General features: G+C 48.5%; 1 protein-coding gene and 1 pseudogene across 5 annotated transcripts; one reads left to right on the forward strand and one right to left on the reverse strand.

The window, feature by feature from the left end:
* LOC133098541 (anaphase-promoting complex subunit 13-like) overlaps positions 1–12,950 on the reverse strand; it is a 74,400-nt pseudogene that overhangs the window by 16,284 nt on the left and 45,166 nt on the right.
* On the forward strand, positions 2,151–12,463 carry KCNE3 (potassium voltage-gated channel subfamily E regulatory subunit 3). 5 transcript variants are annotated; one of them, XM_061201255.1, is made up of 3 exons: positions 3,570–3,658; positions 7,666–7,814; positions 10,833–12,463. In XM_061201255.1, exon 3 carries the CDS (start codon positions 10,873–10,875, stop codon positions 11,170–11,172), a length of 300 nt encoding a protein of 99 aa, XP_061057238.1. In that variant the 5' UTR covers positions 3,570–3,658; positions 7,666–7,814; positions 10,833–10,872; the 3' UTR covers positions 11,173–12,463. The 5 variants fall into 5 exon arrangements, with proteins under 5 accessions (XP_061057239.1, XP_061057238.1, XP_061057240.1 ...); XM_061201256.1 differs by lacking the exons at positions 3,570–3,658; positions 7,666–7,814 and adding an exon at positions 2,151–2,301; XM_061201257.1 differs by lacking the exon at positions 7,666–7,814 and having other exon boundaries at positions 3,586–3,658.

Below are 12,950 nucleotides of genomic sequence, written 5' to 3' on the forward strand. Positions count from 1 at the left end.
ACAGAAGTCACACAGAAGTAACATGTTTTGATGAAGATTAGCAATTTTGTACAACATTTCCTCCATGTGATAGGTCTTTTTTAAATGACAGCACTTCTTAGATATAATCTGAGATTCTGTGATTGAGGGTATATGCCTCAGATGTCCTACCTAGAACAGATTTTTTTTTAAAATTTATTTATTTATTTATTTATTTTTGGCTGTGTTGGGTCTTCGTTTCTGTGCGAGGGCTTTCTCTAGTTGCGGCGAGTGGGGGCCACTCTTCATCGCGGTGCGCGGGCCTCTCACTGTCGCGGCCTCTCTTGTTGCGGAGCACAGGCTCCAGACGCGCAGGCTCAGTAGTTGTGGCTCACGGGCCTAGTTGCTCCGCGGCATGTGGGATCTTCCCAGACCAGGGCTCGAACCCGTGTCCCCTGAATTGGCAGGCAGATTCTCAACCACTGAGCCACCAGGGAAGCCCCAGATTTTTTTTTTTTTAATTTAATTTTATTTTGATTCTTTTCTTTTTTTTAATTAATTATTTTTGGCTGCGTTCGGTCTTCATTGTTGCGGGCAGGTTTTCTCTAGTTGTTGCGAGCGGGGGCTACTCTTCGCTGCGGTGCACGGGCTTCTCATTGCAGTGGCTTCTCTCATTGCGGAGCACAGGCTCTACGCGCATGGGCTTCAGCAGTTGCGGCTCGCGGGCTCTAGAGCACAGGCTCAGTAGTTGTGGCACGCGGGCTTAGCTGCTCCACGGCATGCGGGATCTTCCCAGAACAGGGCTCGAACCCGTGTCCCCTGCATTGGCAGGCGGATTCTTAACCACTGTGCCACCAGAGAGGCCCTAGAACAGATTTTTGATGGCAAGGGAGCCAGAGCTGGTCTCAGTTTGTTATTTTTGTTTTTAATTTACTTATTTTATTTATTTATTTTTGTCTGCGTTGGGTCTTCATTGCTGCGCGCAGGTTTTCTCTAGTTGTGGCAAGCGGGGGCTACTCTTCACTGCGGTGCGTGGGCTTCTCATTGCGGTGGCTTCTCTTATTGCGGAGCACGGGCTCTAGGCATGCGGGCTTCAGTAGTTGTGGCATGTGGGTTCAGTAGTTGTGGCTCGAGGGCTCTAGAGCGCAGGCTCAGTAGTTACGACACACAGGCTTAGTTGCTCCGCGGTATGTGGGATCTTCCCAGACCAGGGACCGAACCCGTGTCCCCTGCATTGGCAGGCAGATTCTTAACCACTTCACCACCAGGGAAGTCCCCTCAGTTTGTTATTAACTATCCCAAGGCCGGAGGCTGGCAAAGAGGGCTCTGATAAGGACTCCCCACAGAGTCCCTGAGAGGCTATTCCCTGCCACCGTCCACTCCCTTGCCCATGGCCTCCTGGCCCTCATTTCCCAGCTGTCCCTGGATGCTTCTCTTCTCTGGAACCTGCAGTGTCCCCAGCAAGGAAGAAACAGCTTGAGTGAGGGCCTGGTGGCCAGAAAGTGAAGGGTATTCAGGGACAGGGAGCAGCGTGGTGTGGCTGGACACCAGTTGTCTGGGCATGTGAGGGACTGTTGAGACTTGGATGAAACATTGGCCGAGGTTAAGGGGAGAGAGTGGCCTAGTGGATTCTGAGTCTGAGCTCTGCCAGTGACTTCCTTGGTGAGCCTGGGCAAGTCCCCTTCCCCAAACTGGGCCCCTTCCCCAAACTGCATCCTGTCTGGAAAAGAGGGTTTGTGTTAAAATCGGATGATTTCTCCAGTGACCATCCGGCTTTAATATTTTGGATTCTAAGATCTCATCTGACCCTAACCATCACCCTGTGAAGAATGCATGCAGGAACTGTACCCATTTTATAGCGAGGAAGCCATGGCCCAGTGAGGAGCAGTGACTTGCCCACCACCATACAACCACGTAGGAGCAAAGTCTGATTCCACCAGCACCCGACGCTCTTCTGAGATCCTCCTCAGACCGGGCAAGCTGAAGCGAAGCAAGGAACATTCGGTCTCAGGTCCAGGAAGCAGGCGCTGCAGGGGACGGAAGGGTCGCAGCCCACAGCTGGGTGAGGCCAAGCAGCTGGGCGGAGGCGCCCGAAGCCAGCTCCGGGAGAAGTGGGTGGGTTAGGGGCCGGGCGGGGCCGGGTGAGGGGACGCCCTGAGGAAGGGAAAAGGCAGCTGAGCGCGGGTTGGAGCGCAGAGCGGAGGGGGCGCAGGCGGTGCTGGCCGCGGGCTGCGAGCAGGGGGGCTGGCGGAGCGCCTTGGGGCGCAGTGCGGGGCACCCGCGAGCCCAGGGCGAGGTGTCCAACGAACAGACGGTGTCCCTGGGAGCCTTGCCGACCGGCAGGTAAGGCGCACCCGCCGGCTCGGGAAGGCTGAGCCGACGCCGGGGGTAGAAATGAGGGGTCTATCCGCCTCCCTGGAGGCCGCCGACCAGACGTAGGGGGCGGCTCAGATACATACTGATCCTCCCCTGGACAGAGCCACAGGGATCCCGGGGCGCACGTGGGAGTGCGAAGCTGGGCTCCTGGCACGCCTTGCCCGGAAACCGTGGGGGCTTAGGTCGGCACTCACGGGCCCCGGGACGGCGGCACCCAAGCTCCTTCCACATCCACAGATATGCGAGCGCACAATATAACAACCAACCTGCGGCTCCGCAGCGAGAGCACACGCGGAAATGGCGCTCCGGGACCCGGCGTGTCTTCTTGCTTGGCGGGAGCCGCTTGCTTAGCGTACGAGTTGACTTGCCCATTCTCTACTTCATTGTGTCCCTCGCCCTATGCGCCCCAGTCCTGGGAAAAGCCTAGGAGCTCCCTTAGACGTCTTCTAGTACTAGTGACATAGATCTAGGCTGGGAGTCAGGAGACTTGAGTTCTAGTTTACAGGTTGTGTAAACCTGTGCCAATCGCCCACCTGCTCTGTGCTTTGTGCGTTCTTTTCCTGGGTCACCAAATGTAAAATGGGCCTCCTGGTCCTGTTGCCCATGTACTCCTTATGGCATGTGGGGGAAGGGGACTGGACACTGGAGTCTCTTGTGTAGAAAGTACAGGAGTTCAGACCCCTGTGTGAGGGACCTTGGAGAGTGTCTCCTCCTATCCCCCCTCCCCACTCCTCAGCAGTTTGCATATGGGGAAACTGAGGCCCAGGGGGGAGATGGCTTGCCCAGGGTCACACCAGGGACCAGACAGAAGTAGAACCCAATTCTCCTCACTCCTAGCCCAGGGCTGATTCCACTTCAGCTACAAAAGTGCATTGTAAATTTGTTAGCTGCTCTTTATCTCCTGACATCCAGCCAGTTATCCGCTCTGAATGGAGGAGAGCCAAGCTGGAGGCAAGGAAACTGCTTTCAGATTTTCTTGACTCCTTAAGATGAGAACAAACAACCTTCATCCCTCACTCACTCCACACTTTGCAAAATACATTTCTATCTATAAACTGAATGGGTGGATGCTCAAAATGCCTACTAAGAGGGAGGCAAGACAAGAAATCCCATCTTACTGATGGGGAGAATGAGGCCCCAGAGTGGAGAAATGACTTAACCAAGACACACGGCTAGACATGTCTACAAAATAGGGGCAGGTCTCTTGACTCCAACTCTGGTGTGTTCTCTATCAACAGCAGGACTACAGAATGGTACCCCTAAATGGAGAGAGATTACAGGGCTGATCAGAGAGGAAGAGAAACAAGGAAGGCTTCTGAAGGAGGTAAGTGTGTCTGAGAATCAAGAAAAGTAATAAAGAACCTCCTGGCTTCTTCTGAGAGTAGGAGAACCTAAGGTGGGGAGACGGGACATAGGGATAGCTGTTCTTGGTAATACTGGGGGGCGGCGGAGGAGATAGGGCAATAGAAAAGGAAACAGGTGACCAGGCTGCCCAATAATTCTCTCTTATGTTTACATAATACTTTGCAATTTCTAAAACACCTTTCCCCCTTGGTCTCCCCGAGTTGCCATGTGAGGCAAGCAGGACAGGGATAATTATCCCCATCTCATAGATGAGATTCAGAGAACATAAATGCAGTGCTCAAGGTCACATAGCCAAGCATACAGCCAAGACTGGAACCATGAAAGGCACACCTGAAAGGCAAGATTAGAGGCTTGGAAACTGGGAGTTGGACTGTGTGTGTGCAGCAGGTGGGTGTGTGTGGCTTCCCCCTGGGTGGGTACACAAGGAAGAGGGTTACTAAGCTGCTGCTGGTGTTTTGGGGCCAAGAATGTTTGCCCTTTGGATTGAATGGGGTTCAGGTGCAGGGAACATCTGGGCTTCCAAAGGCGGCTTAGAATTCCTCCTCCCCTGACTCACTTGCCCACCTGACTGAGATGGTGTCTTTTATTTGAGCTTCCCCTTCCCCAGACCAAATGGAATCTGTTTTGGCCTGCCCTTGAAGCTGCTTTTTAAGTGCTGTAAGCTGTTTTCATGAATGTGTATGTGTGTGTGCAGGGGGGAATAGTCTAATAAGAAGAGACATTTATCCACCTATTCTTGAGTGCCTGCTATAAAGAAATGTATGAGGCACAGGTCCCTGCCTTCACACTTCCCAGCGCACAGTTTAGTATATCTATATCTATATCTATTTATATTTATACAGATATACACACCCAATTTCAGTACAGCATAGTGCTCTAACAGGGTTTTATGCAAAGCACTTTAGGAACAGACAAGAAGAAGAGACTTAACTGGCTAGGGAGTGGGGAAGGTGGTGTCTCAGGAGAGGGTCTACAGAGGTTATACTGGAGCTGGGTCTTGAAGGATGAGTAGGAGTTCACTAGGCAGATAAAAAAGAGGAAGGGCATTTCTGCCTAAGAAAACAGCATGAGCAAAGGCAAGAGGTGTGCAAGTGCAAGGAATGTTTGGGGAATGGCCTATAGCTCAGTATCATGGGCACAGGCAGTGGGGAGAGCTGTGGTGAGATGGGGCTGGAGGCAGGGTCATATCCAAAGGAGCTTGAATGATAATCGCAGGAGGTTAGACTGTCCTATAGGCAACAGAGAACTTATAGTGGAAAGATATGTGGATGAGATACCTGTTTCTGGTCCCAGTTCCTAGGCTGTGAGACCTTGAGCAAGTGATTTCCTCTTGGGGTGGGGTGGTTTTTCCCACTGGTTGAATGAGGGGGTTACACCAATGACGTGATTATTAAGATCCCTTCCAGCTCAGATTCTATTTCTGTGTCTCCTTCTAACTATACGTTAAGGTTCCTCTCCCACCAGCCCATGGTGGTGATAAGACCACCAGAGGGGCCAGAGGCAAAACTGTGCATTCCCAGGAGTTGTCTTTGGATCCACTTGCTTTATGTGGCCTTTTTCCCCTGCCTCTCTACCACATTTCCAGGCACTTCAGACACTCATTCTGCAAGAGTAGCTGAAACAGAGCATAGGGAAACCAAAAGAACCGATGGTGGCGTTTCACTTTTCCCCAGAGAAACCTGAAAGAAAACCTTACTAAGATACCCAGTTTATCCTTCAGGTCCCAGCTTTAGGCCTCCATCCCCAAGTTAGAGGCCAGGCGAGCTCAAGTCAAGAACATTTTGGGCAAACCTGTTAATGTGCTGGAAAGAGTAACATCGGGGTGTGGAGGAAGAGAGTGCACCTGGCTTGTATGGAGGAGCAGGAGTAGGTCTGGAGCAGAAAGTGCCATGGGGAACAAGACTCTAAAGGAAGGTTAACGCCTCCAAAAGTTACCAACTTCTCCCCTTACTGGATCCTCAGTTAAGATTGGCGAGAGCGACTTCCCTGGAGGTCCAGTGGTTAAGACTCTGCGCTTCCAATGCAGGGGGTGCGGGTTCGATCGCTGGTCAGGGAACTAAGATCCCACATGCCAGTGGTGCGGCCAAAAAAAAAAAAAGATTAGCAAGAATCTGTAGTCCAGGAAAAAGGAGTAGTGGTGGACTTAGAGGAGATGATACCCCAGGACACGAGGAGCCTGTGTTTGGTGTGATATGCAGCTCAGATGCCAGAAGACATTGCCATTTGTAGTGGAAAGAGCACCTGAACAGCACCCCAAAGACCTGGGTTCTCATCAGAGCTCTGCCATTTACTAGCCATGTCATTTTGGACTATCACTTCCCCTCTCTGACCTTCAGTTTTCTCAACTACAAAATGGAGGGGTTGGCCTAGAATCTAGATTCTAAATGATCTTTAAAATCTCTTTTCAGTCACTGTTCATCTCCCTTCCTAAATGATTATCTCTTGTTTCAAGTCAGGGACTCTCCAAGGCAGGAGCTCTGTCTTCCCCATCCAAAGAGCTTCATAATCAGTGACTGTCTTGAAGAGGGAAGCCAAGGAGCTCAGAAAGAGGAACAAAATTCCCCACATTGCCAACTGCCAATTCCCAACTTGGGACCCAGAGGCAGGTCACAGAGAACCAAGCTGTCCCTTTATGAGTTCTCTGTCTCTCCTTGCACACAGGTCCTCCATCCCACCTCAACCCAGCTTCTAAAGATACGCAACTATGGCTTCTTTGCACGTTCCATCAGAAGTACAAATATCCATCCAGGTCTATCCAGCGAGGCACTGGAAGGAGGGTGTGAGGAATGAATGGTTCTGTGAACCTTTACTCCCCTCACTGAACCCCACCTCAGAGCCCACCCTGTCCCCCACGCTTTCCCCCTACCCCCACTTTCTAACACAGTCTGTCTCCCCCAGGCTAGATCACCCTGGCAGGTGAGCTATAAAGAGGAAAAATGAACAAGTCAACAAATTTGGCCTTCAGTTTATCTAGGCTGGAATACTAAGTGTAACTCAGTCCTGGGACTCGAAGCATCTTAACCTGTGAGGAAAGAATCTGCAGTCTTCTCTATCTTGTGATTTGGGGGACTCTAGAGAGCCCCCAAAATCCTCTCCCACCAGCCTACCCAATCTCCCAAATCTCATGTATGGTTTTGTGGTATCTTCATGGGATGTTAGAGCTGATCAGGACCTTACAAGATTACATAGTAAAACCCCTTCATTTTACAGATGCAGACAGAAGCTGGGGCCCAGAAAAGGGAAATCACATGCCCAAAGTCACACAAGTAGCAGCTGAACCAAGACAGCTCTTTGGTTTTCATTTCTTTCACTGTAAAATGAGGGAGGTTAGATTAGATGGACTCTGAAGGCCATGCCAGCCTCTGCTCTGCACAAATAAAACCACCACCACATCTGTGGAGTGTCTAGTGCCAGGCACTGCATACTTTTCTTCTTTAATTTTCACAACAAAGCTGTGGTACAGATAGTGTTGATGCCATGCCTATGTTTATAACCAGTCTATCCAAATAGGTTGATTGATAACATCATTTGTTCCTATGTAAAATAGCAACCCAATTGCTGGCTGCCATTCTGCCACTCACATCATTTCCTTGGGTCTCAGGCCCTGCTAAGATGCCAGTACCCTGGGGAAAGGGGATGTTTTAGACTGCACTGTTAGCTGGTCCTGAGCAGCAGCTCATGTGTTGAACTGAGGTTTCTCATGAAGTCACCCAGTTGAGACATTGTGCATCTGGAGTCAGGGGACAGCAATCAGATGTCCCTTGGCCATGGCACAGTTCCTATAACTGCAACCCTAGGTTGGCCTGATCCAGCTCCTGCAGGAAGGGGAGGGGAAGAGGCAGGGTGTCAGCACCCACAGCACAGTTATTGCACAACCCTTGGGGCTTGGCCTCGGGTGATCCACCCTCGTTCTGAAGTTTTTTCTGTGTGTCTAGTTCCTTCTTTTTCTGTCCCCTCCCCACCCAGCTCTGGACCTTCCCAGCTCCCAAAGTCAATATTGAGACCCCAGATGTGTCCAGGGACATCCTGAAGAGGCTGAGGGGCTGAGGAGCCTTAGGGCGCCCACAGGGAGATTCCTGGAGCCGACTAGGAGCCAGTGAATTTGCTGTTGTTTGGTGAGTCTTCCAGATGGAGGTGGCCCTCCGTCTGCCTTGTCAGTTCAAACCCCCATGCAAGGCTATCTAAGAAAACTGGTGACAGTGACTGCCCTGGGAAAGAAACTTGGGCCACTGGGAACAGAGAGACTGCATTTTCATTGTACGTACTGCTTCAATTTCTTTTTTTTGCTGTGTATATGTATTTACTTCTCAAAAATGAAAAATAGATTTTCATTTTCATGAAAACTGTGTTTTTTATTAAAATGTATTTTAAAAATCCTCTTCACCATAATAAAAGTATATGCTCAAGCAAGCCTGGGGCAGGGGGCAGAGCAGAGATAATAATCTTTTTTTTTTTCCTTTTTAATTAAAAAACTTTTTAATGTGGTAAAAAGCAACATAAAATTTATCATCTTAACATTTTTAATGGTACATCTCAGTAGTGTTAACTATCTTTACATTGTTATGCAGCAGATCTCTAGATGTTTTTCATCTTGCAAAACTGAAACTCTGTACCCATTGAACAACAACTCCTGGTGATAATCTTTTTTGATAGATGAGGAAACTGAAGTGCAAACAGGGCGAGAAACTTATTTCCCTCAATCAAAGTGAGCTCTTCCCGCACTTATGCCATCTCTCTGTTGTCTGCTTATAAAACTGTCTGAGGCCCCTTCCTCCTGCAACCACTGCCTTAGCCATTCCCACCCCCAAATGCCTCTCACATCCTCTATCTGTCCCCGCCCCCACCTTGTCATCCCCTCCGCCCCAGCTCAGGACTCAGCATCTTGAACCCAGACTATTTCACCTATCACTGGGCTCCCTGCCTCCATCCCGGCCCTCTTTACTCCACACTCCACATAGCAGCCAGAGTGTCCTTTCCAAGCACAGTTCTGATCATTTTACCCCCTTTTAAAATATCATTCCATGGTTTTTCTCCACCTACAGGATAAAGTTCCAACTCTGCAGCCTGGCACTCAAGGCCCTCTATGATCTGGTTTGGGCCAGTGTCTCCATCCCACATCCTATCTTATCCTTTCACGCATCTTACACTCTTTATGCTACTTTCCATTCTTCAAAGTGTGCTTTCTAGTCCATCTGTTTGCTTCCCTTGCCTTCTCTACTTCCAAAAAATCCTTCAAGGTCCAACTCAAATTCTTCCATCACTGTGAACACTCTCTGAGCACTCGTCAGAATTCATCCCTTCTTCCTTTAAGCCCCAGTAGCTCCTAGATTGTCTCCCATATTAAGAGCTGGCGATGTGCCCCCTGAGTGTAGGGACTGGCCTCCTAGAGCTCCCAGAATAAGGCTGCCCAGGAGTGGGCCTCCATAAACGATGACTGGCCAGGTGATTCATTGAGCCATTAATTTCATTGTGCTGCTCCTGCTTTCCATTAGCCCATATGAGGAAAGAGGAAGGCACAAATTTGTTGCCTGACAAGTGGGATACTAGATGAGAACCTGTGCCTCCTGGATCTTAACTCTTCCCCTTTTCCATCCAGACAAGGTTGCCCAAGTACTAGATGGCAGGGGGCCCCAAGGCCTTGCATAAAATGGGGGCCAGTCCTGGGTTATTGCTGTATTATTTTGATTCTTCCCCCCAAATTCTGCATTCATAGAGTTCTTCATGAATATTTATCATGGTCCTAACTAACTGTCATCTCTTCCGGGGAAGAGACGTGATGGTTAATAGTCAAGTGTGTTAAACAGCTCTACCTAGATAAAGGAGGGCTTTGCAACCAGTCAGCGAACACTGAGTGCTTGGCCTATAGAGAAATCCAAAGTGGCCGTCTTTACTGGAGACCACTGAGGGAAGGAGAACTAGGGTAGTCCCCTAGACTTGGTGGAGAAACACAGCCTTGCTGACCAGGAGCATGTGGTCTGCTGATAACCCTTATCAATAGCAAGAGGACAGCCACACATTGCCTTATATGTAAGTGCTGGGGCAAAGGGAAGGCTGTGATGATAAAGCTTGTGGAGTATGCTGGGAGCACACAAAGGCTTCCTGAAGGAAGTGAGCGTGGAGCCTTGTTTAAAGGAATGACATATGTTTTTCCAGAGACTAGGATACAAGGCTGCCTTTGGCTATTTTTCTACATTGTAGACTAAGGATCTCTGAGAGGAAGGAAAAGGAACCTCTGTTATCACCAGTTATATGCCATGTACACAGTGACGTTGTTTTGGAAGGCAGGATAGTTGAGGTGCTAGTGTCTTTTCTGTCTGGGGTGGGTAAAACCCCAAACTGGACTGAGTATTCCTTTCACTCCGAAGCCCTCAGGCCCAGTGCCGGCAGTGGTTATCAGCCTTTCCCTGCTCCCCCAGCCACCTCCTTTCCAACAGAATTTCTCCTCAATAGCTAGGAATACCTAGAGCGGGACCTAGGATGCTTTAGAGGTCAAATGACCCAGCCTCTGGCCTCCAGGTAGGGGGAAATCTAAGCCATCCCCAAACATCTTCTACATGGTGTCTGTGGAGCATAAGAAAGAACTGTGCTGAGGGAGAGTTCTGAGGAATGTCTTCCAACTGTGCCACACAGTCCTCCCCAGAGCTGGTGTGGAGGCCGGAGGAGCTCTGAGCTGGCCATCGAAGAGCAGGGCTCCATCTCGGCTCTACCTCCAGTATTCTCTGTGATCATGGACAAGCCAACTATTCTCTCTGGGCCTCAGTTTCCCTGTGTGTAAAATGGAAGAAATTACATTAAATAATCCCTAAGGTCCTTCTAGCCTAAAGCTCAGTGACTTATAGAACCCAAAGAAAGGATAGATCAGCATGTTTACAATGGTCAAGGAAGACTTCCTTCCACAAGTATTTATTGAGCACCTACTGAGTGCTGTCATAAGTGCTCATATATAGCAGTGAATAAAACAGACATATTCCCTGCCTTCCTTGGGCTGGCAGTCTAGTGGAGAAGATAGACAAGTAAACAATTAGTTAGAATAAACTGTGATGTTGGGATTTTAGCTGGGGTCTGAAGGAGTGGGAAGGTCATTCAAGCTGCAAGTAACAGAAGCCATCCTCTCTCTTTTCTGTCACTACCAGAGCATCCTCCGATTCTTCCCCCACCTGAATCCCTGTTGCTATGGAGACCACCAATGGGACTGAGACCTGGTATGAGAGCCTGCACGCTGTGTTGAAGGCTCTAAATGCCACTCTTCACAGCAACTTGCTCTGCCGGCCAGGGTCAGACAACCTGACTGAGGAGAGGCGGGCCAGCCTACCTGGCCGCGATGACAACTCCTACATGTACATTCTCTTCGTCATGTTCCTATTTGCTGCCACTGTGGGCAGCCTCATCCTGGGATACACCCGCTCCCGCAAAGTGGATAAGCGCAGTGACCCCTATCATGTATACATCAAGAACCGTGTGTCTATGCTCTGATGCTAAGAGGCCGGGGATGGCAGAAGATCAAGATTCCTGAGGATTATCTTGTGGGGCCTCCAGAATTCAGCTATGTGTTACATCAGGCCTCAGTGTTCTAATCTGTAAGATCAACAAGAAACAGTACTAAGGGAGGTCATCACTGGGGAAGGAGGAGAGGATCTAGCAGACCTAGGCCTTGTGGATAAGGATTTTTTCCAGCAAAGATAGACTTTATAGACAGTAGGAGCCCTTTGAACAAATATATAAAAGTGGCAGGAATTCCCTGGTGGTCCAGTGGTTAGGACTCCGTGTTCTCACTGCCAAGGGCCTGGGTTCAATCCCTGGTCGGGGAACTGAAATCCCACAAGCCGTTCAGTGTGGCCCAAAAAAAAAAAAAAAAAATATATATATATATATATACACACACATACACACACATATATATATGTATATATATATAAAAGTGGCAACATATAATGACAAATGAGTGTTCTAGTGGCCGGAGTGTTGGGGGCTAGGGGCTAGAGGAAGGAAAAGAGGAAGTTGTAGCAGAGGGAAATGAGACAGGAAAATGCCCTGAGGACACATTTTTTTGATGTGTTATCTTCAATGACCATGAGAAGCAGCAATGATTATCCCATATCACAGACAGGAAATCTAAGTTATGTTACTTATTTATATTTTTTCACATTTTATGTTTTTCAGCTCATTTAACATTTGTGATTTTACCCCCTGTGAGGGAAGCAGAGCAAGTGCCATTCTGCCCATTTGGGCCAAAGCAGTACCATGACTGGAACCCAGGTTCTCTGGTCACCTTGCCTAGTGCTTTGCAAAACTGTGTGCTACCTAGGAGTGGATCTAGGCCTGAAACTTATATAATTCTGGGGGGCCCTCCTTAAGAAAAAGAATTTTAAAATATCTTATTTTTGCAAATATTACAAAAACATATCACCATGTTAATACATTGTTAGGGCCCCTCCTAAGAATTTAAGAAGGAGCCATGCAAGTACAGAGCCCTGACTGTTAAGCCTCATTAGCTCCATGGTCCCTGTGCCCCTCCAGCCATGTCCCAGTGCCCTTCCCAGCCCCATCTCCAGTCCTGGGGACTTCACTACCTCTAAGGCAGCCTCTAACATTTTGAATGAATTTTGTGAGTAATTTTCTGATATCAAGTTGAAATCTGCTTCTAGAAGATTATTATCACACCTAGAAGATTATCATATTAAAAGAGGCAGGTACCTGATTCAGTGGAAAGAGAACCAGCCCTGATTCTACTACCAGTGTGGTGTATAAACTGGCTAGACACTTCTCTCTGACTCTTGTCCTTCTTCAGCACCGTGAAATAGAAAGTTGAAATAGTTGAAAGTCTCTAAGGGCTCTACCAGATCTGATATTCTAGGCTTCCCATACATTGATTTGAACCACGTAAAACTGCTGTGCTTGTAGGTCAAAAACAGTTGAATATCAGTAGTTTCACATGCTTCAGTTGAATACATGAAATGTGGCCAGCTACAAATCCCAGGCTGGAACCTCCCACTGTTCTGTTTAATTTCTGTTATTAAGGAATCTCCATGGGGTCTCCAGAAAGCCCTATCAAAACATACATATGTGTGTATATCAAAAGCTTTGAAAGCGTATTTTGAGAGCACTTATCTCTGAAGAGAAGGATTATGGGTGATTTTCCCTTTCTACTTTAAAAATTTATGTAATATTTGATTTATTTGACCATAAGTATGTTTCTTATATTATAAGGGGGGGGGGGGGAAGCTACTTTTACTTTGAAAAAATGAAAATAA

This window comes from Eubalaena glacialis, chromosome 10 (assembly GCF_028564815.1).
Source record: "Eubalaena glacialis isolate mEubGla1 chromosome 10, mEubGla1.1.hap2.+ XY, whole genome shotgun sequence".
In the NCBI taxonomy this organism is placed as follows: Eukaryota; Metazoa; Chordata; class Mammalia; order Artiodactyla; family Balaenidae; genus Eubalaena; species Eubalaena glacialis.

Excerpts from the sequence above, each read along its gene's own strand:
- KCNE3 (XM_061201256.1), top strand. The coding sequence starts at position 10,873 with ATGGAGACCACCAATGGGACTGAGACCTGGTATGAGAGCCTGCACGCT.